The sequence below is a fragment of the Filicampus tigris genome, chromosome 13 (genome assembly GCF_054856515.1).
Source record: "Filicampus tigris isolate MCC_2025a chromosome 13, RoL_Ftig_1.0, whole genome shotgun sequence".
Lineage (NCBI taxonomy): Eukaryota > Metazoa > Chordata > Actinopteri > Syngnathiformes > Syngnathidae > Filicampus > Filicampus tigris.
Window position 1 is genome coordinate 14,018,255 of NC_141229.1, and position 16,292 is coordinate 14,034,546.

At 40.6% G+C, this 16,292-nt stretch overlaps 1 protein-coding gene across 4 annotated transcripts in view; it reads left to right on the forward strand.

Moving 5' to 3' along the window:
• arid1b (AT-rich interactive domain 1B) overlaps positions 1–16,292 on the forward strand; it is a 193,486-nt gene that overhangs the window by 38,203 nt on the left and 138,991 nt on the right. For all 4 annotated transcript variants that reach the window (XM_086049680.1, XM_086049681.1, XM_086049682.1 and 1 more), the window contains exon 2: positions 1,636–1,839. In XM_086049680.1, coding sequence (XP_085905806.1) covers positions 1,636–1,839 — 204 coding nt within the window. The remainder of the gene's footprint in view (positions 1–1,635; positions 1,840–16,292) is intronic.

Here is a 16,292-nt window from a genome sequence, read left to right on the forward strand (position 1 = left end):
TTGCCCATTTTCTAACATATTACTGAGCAAACCGGAAACTGAGTCATAATTAATTTATGTTTGTGCAGTGTCAATTTGAAATGTGTTTGGAAAAAAAAGGGATGGAAATGTAAATGTTTTTTAATCTCATTCATTGATTAATTGACAAAATAATCGACAGATTAATCGATTGTTAAAACAATGGTTAGTTGCAGCCCTAGAAAATAACATGATGTCAGTGTAACTACATCTCGCAAAACAACCTCCTCTTATTTTTCCTGTTAGACTTCTAAAATTGTGCTAGTGTTGACCTTTCCAAGATAATCTTCTCTCGCATGAGGCCTCAAACACCTCCATGCTGTGAAACAACTTTCAGACCCCCTTGTGTTCTCTCCTCACGCCCTTTCTGTCTGTCTTTCACCATCTCTCTCGCTACCCAAACACCCTTCTGCACACACTTTTCCTTCTCACACTGCGAAATAGCCCAAACTACTCCAAACACATGCCTCAGTAGACAAAACCACTTTAAAAGCCAGACCGCCGAATGGTCTGCACGTAACCTGCTGAATAAAGTGCTTCCATCCCCTGACATGTCTTCTTGATATTAGCCTGGCAATATGAGGCAGTGGCAATTTCTTCTCCACACTCGACGAGGTGATATTGAGCTGGGGAGGAGGGAGTTGGCAGCGGTGGGGTGGTGGCGAGGTGTGTGCGCGTGTGTGTGTTATGCTCAGTGGAGACGAGAGAAGTGAAAGTGTGTGTAAGGAACAGTAGGAACAAAATGTCATAAATCACACATGATCCAGCACAGTGAGACAAAAGGGTGAAAGCCTGAGAGAAGAAAGGCAGCGCAGGGAAGTGGGCATGATCTGCCCGGCCGACACATAAACACGTCGCTGCAGGTGACTGATTAGCCTGGACTGATCCCGAATTTTCCAGTGTCTCACCAAGACCCCCCTCTAGTGTTAAAAAGACGTTGAAATACTCACTGTGAAATGAATTGATGACACCTTCTCTTGCAAGTGCTCTTTGGATAGCTGCTACTTTGACTACTTGACTGACCTGAATTCCATCCAGGGATTCCAACTTGAATTGCTTTGTCACATGAAGCTGGTCCCTTATTTTATAATTCATAACAGAGGGATAACTGTTTTGTGTTGCTTTGCTGTAAGCAACAACAAGTGAGGTGGCGGCGTTGTCAAGAGATTATTGGCCCTGTTGGTCTGCGGTTGTGGGGAAAAAAAAGGCTATAACGTTTTTTATTGCTATTGGTCCTCGTTGCTTTAAACACTTTTAGCGCCATTAAAACCTTTTCAGGCATTATAATAAAGAAGTGTTATAATTAAATCATTTTATTTTGGCCCTCCTCCAGCAAAGTTGCCTCCCTAAAGCCCTGCAATAAACATCTTTGCTAAGTAATTCCATTTGTAGTTCATTCATGACCTGCAGACATCCATTTAAGGCCTCCAATCAGCATGTAATTATAACATAAATCAATTGTCGATGTGGTGTAGAGGGTGTGCACTTAATTGACTTATGTCAAAGGCTGCGGCGTGCCAGATGATGGTTGAATTAATTTCATAATATACAATGACAATCACAATTTGCACTCTTTAATACTCTGGTGGTTTAAATGTGTCATTTCTCCCCCCACAGGTGTCCTCCATGGACTTCATGGCGATGAAGCGCTCGCAACTTTACGGTATGGCCAATAATCCGTACTCGGGCCCGCAGCAGCCCGGGGGTGGGCCTTACCCGCCTAGCCAGCCGTATACGCCGCCTCCCTCGCACCGTTACCCAATGAGCATGCCGGGAAGAGGTCAAATGAGCATGAGCAGCATGCAGTATCCTCAGCAGCAGGTATGTTCACAAACCAGAAGTGGGTTGTTGCGTAAGGCAATGACAATGCATGAGACTCCGGAGCCAATATAGTGTGAGATGCTGCAGTAGTCAGTTACAGTACTTATCTAAATTGTAGAGTCTGCTTAAACTAATACCACACTAAAATTATATGTTTTTATATTTTTATTGAAAATAACACGTAACCATTCACAAGAGATGCATTTTCTCAAAGTTAAAAAATATTCAAGTTTGTGGCTATTTCATTCAGTTATCCACTAAAATCTATTTGAATAAAAAATGGCTATTTCTTAAGACAAATCATTTTATGTGATTCAAATGCAATTAACAGAGATGAGTTGACTATAAAGCATATAATAATAATAATTATTATTATTATTATAATTATTATAATTATTGTTATTGTTATTATAATTATTATTATTGTTATTATTATTTTTTTAAATCAAGGTACACTCCTGGAATAAATTAATGCAACAGTTTGGAACAAATATTCGAATTTCAGTTGCAAATGCAGCGCTTCTGATAGTGTTTTGGCCAACAGAGAAGACCTTGATGGTGACTGACTGATGACGTTCTCTAAAAATATTATGTATTAAAGCAGATGACTGATGATAAAGGTATAGCCGCACGAGGTTAAAATTGAATCTGGCTTGAATGTAAAATATGTACGTTTTGCTTGGATGATATTGTGAAGCTTGGATGATATTGTGAACATTGTTATAAGCTGAGAAAACATACATACATACATAAATGTAACCAGAGCTGGGCATTTGACCCTTTTTTGCCGGTCCGGCCGCAACCTTCCCCCCTTGACCTTGGTACCCTTATGGCCCTTATTCATGAAAATTATCACCCCCGCTTACTTCCATTGCGAGCCCCGGGGTTGGTTTTGTCGTATTGTGTAATTATTTGGGTCCAACAGACGGCCAGAAGTCGCATTCAACAAGTTATTTATTTTCCACACTTCCCTTCGTTCACGGCCATCAAAATAAAAGCATTCCAGCAAACCACTATACACAGCAGATTTTCTATGGCGTTTTTTTGGAAGTAGAAGACACCAGAAGAAGTGCATGAACTCCACCTTGATGTGGCAGCATCATACTTGAGTGCTGCGCGCAGCTTAATATACTCCCGGACACAAGTTGTTTTAAAACAGTCGAGTTCCAAGTCGGGGGGCGTCGCTTCAAAAAGACAGCGATAACTGTGGTTATCGTACCTGCTACAACCATAAAGTGACCGAGATGACTAAACGATGCATTTAATTTTATTGCCAAACTAGTTTTCTTTGCAGCAGCAACGAGCTGCGTGCTGCATCCTCGCTCTCCTCTCCGTGTGGGAAACTGTATGTCATCGCAACATGTGACATAATGGACCGATCGGAGCAGCAACAATTCCTGATGGGTGCGTGGCATGTGTGTCAGACCTGTCGCAAACAGCACAATGCGTCAGTCACGTGAATCAGTTGTCGCTAGCGCCGACGCGGGAGTAGAAAGAAGCCTAAAAAGAAGCCTTTCACCGAGTAGGCTGAGATGAATTTGGCCGCGTCGCGACCACGTCAAACGCATGAGGACCGATTAGTGGGCCGGACTAAAATCCACTTCCGGCCATGCTTAGTCCAACTCTTTTTAAAAATTTGTCAGCCCCCAACCCCTCCGCCCCAAAAATGGGCATCCGGCCGGGCCGGAGGGTCCGACCGGTCCGGCCCAGGGACGGACTGCCCAGCTCTGCATGTAACGTATGTCACTGGAGGCGCTTATTTCATTCATGTATTCTGTATGTACTCATTCAAATAGGGAGTCCGCATTAACGCTTCACAACATTAAAGTACAACATGTGATGTGGCGAGTGTAAAAAGATAGATTTATGTTTGCGGTGGTAAAAATGTCTAATAACAGTCGTTTGTGGTCGTTGTGGTTTTATGAAATGCTTCACCGTTCACCAAGTCTTTTTTTTTTTTTCTTGCTCCTGGAAAAAAACATAAATGTGACATCCATGGTTGTCATCAGGCAGCAACAATATCTTTTTTTTCCCTTGAAGGCTTTATAGGTTCAATTCGAGACAAGGTCTAAATTACCAAGCAGTGTGTATCGCAGCCTGTGATGGCGTCACTTCTGCTCATCACTCACTTTTCTTTCCACTCCCACTGCTGGGGGTGAGGTGATGCTCGGTGGAGAGGGCGTACGTTTGTCCTTTATCTTTGTTCGTTTAAGTCTTTCATTCTGTATTTCGATGTGCTTTTTATCAACAAGTGTTTGTGTTTCGGTGTGGATTACTGTCCCCATGCTAACCATTGAGGCATTGAAGCCCCTCTGTCTAACAAAATAAGCCTGCGTTGGAGACAATCAAGCACTTATGTCTGCTTTATTGAGTCATAAGTAAATCTCATTTTGGACAAGGATGTACTGTCTGTGAACTTTTGATTGAACATGCGCTTCGCATTAGTTGCATTGTGTGCTATTGTAGGATTGCAGAACATTTACAGGATGAAGTCAAGCTTCATATTGGGCTCTGTGTGTGCGTGTGTGCTCATGAGCAAGTGTGTGTTTGTAAGAGAGCGCAAGACAGACTGGGAGGTGCACGGTGTCCTATGCTGCTGCTGTCTGCTATTTACTGTGACAGCTTTGTCGGTTCCATTGGGCTTGGACAGCTCACACTGAGGGGAGTGAGCTTCTAAATATAGTAAGACCAGCGAGAGAGAGAGAGAGAGAGAAAGGAAAACACATTAACATGCAGACGTCTTGCATTTTAAATAAACATTAAGTAGATGCACATATTATGTATACTGTATGTGAACAATTAGATGCTGTACTTTCTTAAAATAATCTATTTAAAATTGTAGTCTTTCCAGGAATAAATGATATGTTAATAGTTGTAACTGCATACACTATAGCTACAGCAAATGAAGCAAAATAAACCACTATGAAGGGCAACCTGATTTTTTTTTTCCCAAATGTCTCCTTTATCCATATTACTTAACAGAATGAAACATTGTTTATTGTACGACCAGTCATGGCTCAATTTCAGAAAACAGGTGAGCCATGATTGGTCGTTACCTGAGCACTGAGCAGTTGTGATGTCAATTTCCGTGAGATGGATTTTGCTGCTTAACTCATATTTCATATTAATCACATTGCCTTGTTTCAACTAATGGGCCTACATAGAATATATTCTTGAAAAAAATATGTTTGGGTTGACTCCCCTTTAAGTGCGACCAAAAACTAAAAGTGCAGGCAGTTCCGGGAGTCAGCAGTATCTGTTATGAAGTTAACTGAACATTAAAGTGATAAGCGGTTTGGATAAATAATGGATGAACATTTAAGTGAATAAATAATTTAAAGGTTTTGATGATCTCTTACCGGCCAGGGAATTAAAAAAAAAAAAAATGCTGACATGCGTCAAAATGATAATAATCGGCCCGGCTGATAATCAGTCTATCCCTAATAAATACCTGTAGCTAAGAATACAAGTAGCATGTGGAATGTGGCTCAATGTAACCGAGTAAAAGTATACTTTAGTAAAAGTATAATACATGAAAACTACTCCGACAAGTACAATTAATCCCCAAAGTTCCTTGAGTAAATGTAACAAAGTAAATGTATCTTATTACTACCCACCTCTGATTAACAGCACTATAACTCACTGATATGCTATTAAGACGTCCTCACACTCCCGAACGGATCTTCATGCGAGCTTGAGGAGAGCTTTTACAGAATGAAAGACATGCAGTTGTGAGCCTGCAAGGGAGAAGACGCTGAGGAAGACGTGTGCATTGAGACTTAACGCCATAACATACACTCACTCACACAGTCAAAAATACATCCGTTGCACTATTTAGTGTTGCGCTCCTCTAGCGAATTACATAGGGGATGCTGAGCACCAGCATAGCAATCACAGCGTAGCGCTATGGAACGTAATTAGTTCAAATAGAATTGGTTGTTCACTCTGGCTATAGCCATGGGAACTGTGCTTCTAAAGTTTCTAATTATCTGGTACTGGCTTTAAACGCAGCACCACCACCACCGCATTGACTGCATTACTGCAGCTGCTAGAATCTAGCTCACAGTAATGAGTTTGGAGCAGGTTTAATTCCACACGCTCACATGAGAGTAATGAGCTTCACGTACAGAAGCAAGGTCAGAGGTCACGACTGAGAGAAGCGGAGGGGGGATGGGGAGGGGCTGTGGTGTGCGTTGTATCGATCAGCAACATGACTTTTAATTACAACGTCGTGAGATGCAGAAAATGTGTGCGTCATAGCAACTGCGGGTGGACTCCCATGCCTACCGTATCTTGTCGTCACATGTTGCAAAGACGGTTCAGGATGTCAGCCTCGCTATCTTGACTGCGGCTGTATTGGCAACACAATCCCCCATGATGCATTGCGCCTCAGGGCTGAGACCCCAGCTTGTCACAGCCAAACATGCTGCGACGTTGCCAGGCAACCTGTCACAGATATGTGTCTACCTCTGTGAATTGTGTGATGCGTGTGCGTGTGCGTGTTGGGGTTTAGCGGATGGACAAAAGGTCCTCTGCTTTTCATTATGATTAAAGCCAGCTAAAATTAAGCCTTACTTTTTATAAATAACTGCACAACATCAAGTGGAGGGGGAGGTAACAGCGTAAGTTGGTTAATCCTTTGTTTCCCTTATATGAGTAACTCTGTGAATACTGTGCAAAGAATTTTTGTTTGATCACAATAAGTGTAAAGGTGTCTCATGTATTTATTTATTTATTAGTAACACTGTATAGTTTGGTTTGTGTACAGAATGTAACACAGTGTTGTGCACAATACAGCATTTGATAGAACCATGTATGTGAGGTGTGTGTGTGCATGGGAGTGTGTCACTGCAAAGCGCTTCTGCAAGGGTGCAATGGAACTCATGACTAACGCTCATGTTGCCTGAACAAGTAGTTCATTTAAAGCATTGCATAACTTAACTTTTTTTTGTAGTATATACAGTATGTGTTGTGCAACACATTAAGGTATAAAGAAAAGCAGTGGCAGGCGGTGCATTTTGTACCTGCGCCGTCCCTATTCATACAACTGGCACGTTATAGAAACTATGAATAAGTGTACAAAACGGCAATATGACAGCACACAACTGTGCCGCTCAGAGATGCTGGTTGATCATTAATTAATGATGTAGATCACTACAGACACATTTTGCTAGTTGAACATGTTCTGACCAGTCAGTCAGAGGACGGAAAAATGAAAATGATGATGTCACTGAAACGAGAGACAGCTCACTGGCCTTGGGTGGATGAAACTGAAATCTGATTAGTTCAAGAAACAGTCCCATTGTTAACATTGTTTTTTACATTGACCTCCTCTACTGATTCTGAAGGCCGTGGGCGGATTAGATTGACATGGCAACACATAGAAGCTAAATTTTGCTTGGACAAGAATTTAACGTCCACCAACATTGCAGGAAACAATTCATCCAATAAAAATGCTACAAAAAGAAGAGAATACATTTTTGATTATTAATTGATTCAATTTCACGGAATAAATATTAGAATTTCTGTTGTAAAATGTAGGCCAGTGCTTCTGATTGTGTTCAGGTCAGCAGAGAAGGCTTTGCTGGCCCTGACCGTGTGCCACTATGACGTTAAAATCTTACAACGAAACTTCCAAGGTTGAATATGATGTTTGTCTGGGTGAACAATGACAATACAAAAAAATCTGTGTCACAGACAAACTGCTCTCAACATAAAACTTTCATTAACTGTACAGGCAAAATTCTTGAGTGACAAGATTTTTACCTTTATGATTTTGTGATTTATATTCTGACCAATCTTATTAAAGAAGGAGGCAACCCAAACACATTTTTTTCCATAATTTGTTCTATGCAGGCCCACTAGTTGAAACAAGGCATTCTGATTAATGTTTTGTTTGCGGAATATGAGAAATCCACCCGTTTTTTTCTACCTCATGGCTCAGCTTCAGAAAACAGGCGAGCTGTGATTGGTCGTTACCTGAGCCCTGAGCAACTGTGATGTCATTTTCAGTCAATAGAAATGACAAAATGGCCGCCCCCAGAGATGGCTAAAAAACGGGTGGATTAACTCTTATTGCACAAACGCAATAATAATCAGAATGCCTTGTTTCAACTAGTGGGCTTGCATAGAACATATTCTGGAAAAAAATATTTTCGGTTGACTTTCTCTTCAAACATTTTAAGAGACACGCACAAAGAAATAAACCACGGTAAAAAGTAAAACAAAAACTCAACCTTCAACTTTGAATGGGTTGTCATCTTGTCATCTTCACACTCCTGGGGCATCTGGAAAAAAAGAAAAACATGCAGAATTATTCCTTCAATTCTCAATAAACTGAACTCTTATGAGGCATCCTGACTGTCTTCCACAATATACTGACATGTCGGGTGACGTTATGTGTCCTTATTTTGAGTGTTGCAAAAACACTTCCAGAGTTGTTTAAAATGGCTGCCTTCTCTGAAGGTTTGTGTGTCTTAAAAAACACATTGAAAGTCACTTCTTCCCTTTTTCTGAATTACGAATTGTACAGCCTTTGTCCGGGCATTCAACTGTCCCGCTGTACAAGGGCCTCTCTTTGAAATCATGTGGTGACTGCTGCTGCACCGAGTTAGTGGTTTATTGCTGTGCAAGTGAACATACCGGCTTGTATGCGGCCCGCAGGCTATGGCTGACGCCAGGTTTGGTCAGCCTTACTCTATCAGGCGCCTAAGTTCTACAGTATCTCACAAAAGTAAGGACCTCCCTCACGTTTTTGTAAATATTTTATTGTATGTTTCTATGAGACAACACTGAAGAAATTACACACTAAGTGAAAATGTCCAAATTGTGCCCAAATAGCACTTTCCTCTCCCCGGTGTCATGTGACTTGTTAATAACAAGGGCTGAGAAAATATCCTTTTTTTTTTTTTTCTAAATACCCGTGAGTGTTTGTGTTTTTGTGTGTCTAGAGCAGGAGTGTCGGACTCATTTTTGTCGCGGGCCATTGTGACTGTGTATCCACATGCAGCAAATGTATGATCGCCTCATATTGTCACATATACACAACAAATTGAGGGCTTTAATTTAAAATTTAAAATCAGAAGCCAGTAAAAATGATTTGTTCTACTATTTTTCATTTTATTTCAAAAGGAGAATTGGTAACAAAAAACGACTTGCAGTATCTCAACATGATTAAAAGTGAAGAGAATTTGCAATTAATGTATTTAGCAAGCAACATGAAGTCAACGCACATGATTTGTCTTTGCGATCCACAAAAAATGATGCAGATCTAGTCCCCAGGCCTTGAGTTTGACATCCGTGGTCTCGAGGTCTCACAATGATACAGTTCACGTTTGTACAGAAAGGGTATACTTGTGCACATATTCACATGATCGGACATGCATTCACACACATGCTCTGACACATTCCTGATTCTGCAGCTCGCTAACATCTGGCTAAGCCTCTCCTGGGTTGTTTGGCTTAATCCTGTAATAAGAGGCAAGAATAGACAAAGATCTTAGTGATGATGTCTCAGGAAAAACACTGCCCCTTAGCCTCTAGCTAATAGGCCTAGCAAGGTTGTGCATGCATATTACTGTGTTAGTGACGTACGGATCGATACTGAAGTATCGATACCTCAGGTACTGGATCTTTATGTGGGGCTGGACGATTTTAGGAAAATATCCAATTGTGATTTTTCTGGCAAGACGGTGTGTGTGAGAGCAAACCTACATTTTTTTGGACTATTTTATTTTATTTTGTATTTTAACCAAGTAAAGCATGAGAAAGGCCTCATAAATAAAATGTACTTACAAAAGTGGAAGAAGTGAAGAACGAGACAAAAGTAGAAGAAAAAGGGGACCGTCTTTGGAATGAATGACATGCCACATGAGGGAAGCGTCTGTTGGGGAAGGGGAAGTGGAATGAAGCTGAAATGCCCGAAAAAAAAAAAGGCCAATTTCAAGCATAATTTCCTGTGATGTCAAAGTTGGCAGACGAAGAGGAAACGGAATTTGAAGGAAACATTAGTGTTTGATGTGAAACGAGGTGAGGGTGGATGCGTGGCAGAAAGATAAAATAAAAACAAATATCCTGGCCAATGAAGACAGAAGGAGTGTGTGAGTTCATGTGTGAATGAATAAAAGTGATGTCCAAAAGTATTGCAGAAACAATCACCAGTGTTGGCTATTTGTTCACAATATACTTACTAGATAGAAGCCAATACGTTCACCTTCACTTTGTATTATTGTTTTCTTTGTCATGTGGAACTGAAACAGTTTTCTTACAGTTTGATATGTCACAGCTGGGGTAGCTGGATTTCAATTTACATCAGCACTGGGACACGTGAATGGAGCCATTGTTATTGTTCCCATCAACACCTTTTGTTTCTGCTGTACGAGCATCTTTCTTGATAAAACATCTCTTATATGATTGCGATTGATCTCAGAAATAAGCTTTCATGCTAATGCTGTTGTGGGTCTGTGAAGTGTTTTTTTTCCAGGCAACATTTTCCAAGGATTTTGTCAAGTAAGATTGTGTTCATAGCTGTCCTTCCACTCGCCATGGGTCATATTTGCATGGTTATTGGGCATGTGTGGGCATTTAATTTTGAAAAGGGGCCACATGAGAAACTGGAACGCTTGTTGAGGGCCAAGCCAACATGCTAACCTCAACTGTGTCTATATTATTTTAATGTATTTAGAAAAAGCAATTATTTTACCTTGAGTTTTTATTTTTTTATTTTGTTTTAATTAAATGCATTGCCAGTTTCAAATTTTATATCAAAAAGAAATGAAGCGAGCACTTAACTTCCAGTTGTTGTCTTTCTATAGTATCTATGATATGAAGGAGGTGTTTGGGTTCTATTATTGACTCCATCAACATACAAATTTAAAAAATAAAATGATGTTGAAGGACTATAATTGTCATCATGAAGTTGCTCTATTTGATTACTATATACAACTGTAGAAAATCCCTGGAGGAACACAACCTGTTGTGAGATGTTTTCCCCCATTTGAAATGGTATTAATCTGTTCCAGGGTCAAACTCACCACCATAAAATGTTTTAGCTGTACAGGCAAATTTAATTAACAGAAAGTTAACCAATGTGCAATAAAGAAGTAAACCAGTCAATTTTGTACTTACCCTTTGATTGACCTGACAAGTACAGGCTTGTGCAAGTGGATTGCTGAAGTTGAGTCGGCGTCAAGAATTTTTGCTTTTTAACATTCCTTACTTTTCGTCAGTGTAAAAAGAAAAGTTAAGGTTAACCACTGGATATTAAAACAATACATTCAAATGTGTACTCACCCATAACTCTGACAGATACACGTGATCTGATGAAGGCCGAAGTTAATGATTGCTTGTGTCCACTTAACGACGGCACCGTGAGTGCTGTTCTTACACGTCTTAAATTCAATTTTGTTGAATTTGACTTCATACTATACTATACTATACTATACTATACTATACTATTGACTTCATCACACTTTTCACATTTGCCATCACTGCTTCAGGATTCTGTGGTGGCGTCACAAAAAAAATCCCCATCAAATTAAACTTTTGGAGGTCAATATTGTTATAACACTGTACTCCAATACAGGCGTCGAAAATCAGTATTTTCCACTTTTATTCAATATGTATGATAATCCTTTTACATTTGAACATGGAAGTTCTTCAAGTTTACTTCATGGATTCATTAAAACACAGCTTTTAAACTTCTCCCCTGTCCAAACATCATCCTGTGGAATATCGACTTGAGAGAGAGAGATGGGTAATTTACAGCATTGATTGCGCCTGGTAAGGGGGGTTTCTCACCATTGGGGGGAGCAAGGGCCACTTGGAAGCACTTAGGGGCCCCCGGGTGCTGGGGTTGTCTCGAGGGTTAATGCAGCCATCGCTGCAGCCTCTTACCGATGACTGGGAAGCCCCAATAAATCAGCCCTTCTGCCGGGAAGGCTGCAGGGGAGAGAAGGGATGGAGATACAAAGGGGACCACTCCAGCCTCTCTGTGCCCCTCCCTTTTTGAAAGGCTCTTGAAATATTGAATGCTTGCTGTTCAAAGTAGCCATCTCATCCACGCGGTCACACACTTGTGCCTATACTATTTCCTCGAGAACTCAGACCTACACCCCTTGCCGACACGCGGGAGCCTGGGCTTTCTCCCCTCACAATTACGGAACACATTAGGGGTGGCGGCAGGGGGTGTAAAGGTGGGCTTGAAAAAGGACAGAGGAAAAGACTGAAAGAAGAGAGGGCAGCAATTTGAAAAAGGCTTGAAAAAGGCTGATTAATTAAAGGTTCCTCTCTGGCTGTGGAATAGATGAAGTTTCAGAATCAATTAATTAGCAAGCTAGCCTACGCACATCAATGGCTCTAATAGCCTGCTCTCATTTGTAACTTTTATTACCCCTTCACTGTGGAGTGGCTCTCAGCCAATCACACATAAAGCTGAGCCGATGCTGCATGACCATTAAGTGAAAAATGAGGGTGAAAATCCCTCCCATTTTACTCAGTTAAAGTGATGTTATTTATTTCAATAAAGCAGATAAGAGGGATTTGGTTTATGTTCTTGCAAGGCAGGTAGGACATAGATTTGCTACCACTTTTTGTGTGACGTATATAAGACCGTAGTAGCGGGCGCCACCGTCGGGCATCTAGTATGTCTTCCTCAAAGTCAATGGAGGTTTAGATTAGGGCTGCAGCTGTCAAAAATGTTAGTATTCGAGTGTCCTACTAAAAATTCTATTGAATAATCTAGTATTCAGAGAAAATATAGTTTTGCTTGGGTAAACAACAATTATTAGTACACAATAGAAAATAACACATTTCACTTAATAAATGACCAATTGATTTTCTTTATAAAGTAATCAACAGTTTTTCTTTAATTTTAATTGCAGTATTGCAGCAAACTGTAAACAGTGGGTGAGATTTTGGGCTATGGAACTAAGTGACATCAGAAGCACAGTAACACTTTTGCCTGCTAAAACTGTGCATTTGAGTAAGCCCGGTTGGATAAAAATGGGTTGGTAGGAACTGCAACTGTGTCAGACTGTCAGCATCAAAGTAATTGTGCAGATTCATTTTTGCCCATTAATGTGCCTTTCAAAAGATGTCCAACAGCTCTTGCCAGCCTGCACTCGATACAAACAGCTAGCCACTAACGCCGGTGACTTTACAATGACCGCGCAATTAACTCGTGTTTTTTTTTTTTAGCATCCTTGATTAACGATTGAATATGAGTTCATAAATTGGTCAATAGAAGCTCTACCGGAAGCTTGTTTAAAACGACAGACGGACAGATAGGCGATTAGTAGTTGATCAGGCTTGACAAAAAGGCGGATAGATGGACGGCGGAAGGGTACCTAGGCTGCAGACGGATGGTGATAAACGGACCGGCAAATTTGAGTTAAATGCCCGCCTCTGGTGGCAAACATGCACGATGGCAACATAAACTGGGTTCAGGCCAGCCTTCAGTCGAGAAGAAATGTCAAGTCATTACAGTAACACGCCAACATGCCAACTTCAAAATAAAAGCCTATCAAGGCTATTGCGTTATATCATGTTGCCGACTATCATTTTGTCGGATTTTTGGGACTGCCTCGGCGGCGGAAAATTTAAGTCTGTGATTTTCAGTTTTGCTATTCAATGTGTTTTGATGAGGCACAAAATTTGACTGGCAAACTGCGACGTGAAACCACTTATTTTGAGTCTTGATAAGGAACAGGTGGGTTATGTCTTTTAAAGACAAACGTCTCTTTCTGTTATGTATTGCATTAGTTTCATGAGCTGCAGACTCCGTCATGCTCGCCCAGGCAGGTGAGTTGAAGTTAGGATTTAATACAATTTAGTGTTGAATGCAGGCAAGTGGTGTAAAACATCACAAACTGCATGTTTCTGAGAGCTGCATGCTCGCTGCTCCCTGTCTTCTGCGCTCTACATATGTCTATTGATAAGATAAAAGAGCAGAGAGATGAAAGTGGAGCGTGGAAAATAAAGCGGGGAAGAAAGTCTGTGCCTTGCCAGGGGATTATCCCTTTTTTTTTTCTCAATGAGAATTCATCTGACTCTTCATCCAGACTATTTAAAATATTCTTACACAGGTCAAGTCTGCCATAGCTGAGAGGTGAAAAAGCATCATCAAAACAGATCCGAGACAAGATTGAGAAGTTAAGTCGTCATCGTACGGTTGATACACCATTTACACGGCTTTGCCTCCCTCACAGACATCCAGTTAGCACTGGATTGGAATAAAAAGGGTGTTAAGAAAAGAGAGATGATTCGTTTTTTTTTCTTTTTTTTACAACTCCTGTGTTTAAACCTAGAAGTTTACAGTTGACCTAAGTAGTATTACCCGAACCTCTTTTTTACTGAAAGGGGGAGTTTGCCGTTTTAAAACTGCTATCAAGATTAGAATGTAGCCTTACTTCACAAATCCCAGCCCTTCACCCCAAGCCTCTGACCAAGGCTGCTCCCCTCAGTGACGTGCACAAGCGCGATTCTCCAACATGGCCATTCATAATGACAAGCAAATATGAAAGTGCATATAGTTGTGATGAATAGTCAAAGAGAACGCTTTCCAGCTTCAACAAAATAGCAGTGCTAGCAATACTAAGTTAGCATTAGCACTCTATACCAGTAAACCACTGTACCTAGCCTATGTTAGCCACAGATGCAATGTTGGTAACATGACTTATTTGAATTTGATAGCAATAATTTAACAACATTTTTTATTAGTTTGCAGTTTAGGTGGTTTAGGATCAATTACAAATTAAAAGGAGGTGATCAACTTATCTGTCGGGCAGAAAGGTTGCTACATGTTTTTTCAGACGTTAGGTTGTTTGCATTGGCAAACAAAATAATTTTGAAACTCGTGGAGACAGCAGTTCATGTGTGTGTATGGCAGAGGGACACATCGCCTAACTGATGTTTTTTTTTCTTTCTTCTAATGTTATAATTGAATATTTTACATTGTAGGACCAACATGAGTTTATTTCCATCAACAAGTATACCGTCTTTGTACAAATCATTCACTGAAGGAAAAGATGGCAAACAGCGCATCAATGCCAATTCAAGGCTCAAGGACACTTGATATAGTTGCTTTGACCAACAGAACCGCTTTACTGATAGAGGACTCACAAACAGACTACTGTTGTGAAGATGAGAAGTGGTGCTGCTGATCCTTTCAAAGTTGTCAGCATCTGTACTGACCCCAAGCCACTTGACAGTTGAATGTGTCAGCAACATTTAACACATTGGTGCATTTAAGTGGCATTTAAGTGCCAGAAACCTAAGCAGCCTACAATGTAATAGCCTGTGGTGATGCTGGTTCACAAGCTTGTTTGTTTTTTTTTCTGCTTTGTGCCACCCTCCAACTTTCCTCCCACACTTATAGGTTACTGTGCACAAACATCACATATTGCATAGGGCAGTTTTGTGATGAGTAATGTTGTTATCAACCTTCTTATAGTCTTGAAGCGTTTGTTAAATGAAGTCGCTGTACGCTGCCAACTCCCTCTGTCTCGCGTACTGATCCATTTTTGACTCCCAAATGACTCACATTCTCTTTCACCGTCTTCTCTCCCTCTTTCCTGCTTCACAACCAACCCGTCTGCCTGTTTTGGCCTCTGATTGGGGTCAGGAGTTTAGTGGGGAAAAACATTTGGAGTTGATGGCAAGGGGCCCAGAGCTGCTTGCGAAAACCTGCAAGAATAAATGGCAGTTCCACTCACAGCGAGCATTAACGCACAGTAAGCATTAACCTCCTTGAAAATGTCTTTTTTTTTTTACAGCTCTGCCTGCAAACACAAGCAGCACAAGTCAAAGCAACAAAACGCATAGGACAAACTCCTTTTATCCACCACATGATATGAATGTGACAAGGATTTGACCTTGAGCAAAACAAGGGAGGAATGGGAACAATGTTTCTTTAGAAATGGGAGCTATATTGAATGTGTAGTGTACAAGGCACATCACATGTGGAATAGTCAATATGGTCTCACAATGTGCAAGAGCTGAAATCAAATTCAATGTTATTCTAGGATTTAAAAAAAAAAACCAACAGATTTTTACAAGTTTACTGTGTTATCATTGTTGGTGTGCCAATTATAGGTACTGTATGTTTTGATTGATTTACTGATGAATAATTAAGATCACTGGGCTACTTTTGGTGGCATAACAGTAACAATACAAAAAAAGATCCACACATTTTAGTCCAGTGGTGAGCTTCACAGCTGCAGTTTGTGTCCTGTGTCGAGAATTGAGAATCTTGTGAAGTTACACTTGGCATGAAATGAAGTTCATTGTGGTTCTTCAGGAAGAAACCATGAAATGAAAGATGTGGCAGACAAGCTAACACTGAAAATGCCACAGAACATTTTGCCATCAATTAGGTATTATTCATCAATAACAAAATTAATAAATAGCTTTTCAAAAGGCAGCCTGGTGACATGGTGGTTACCGCCTCTGCCTCT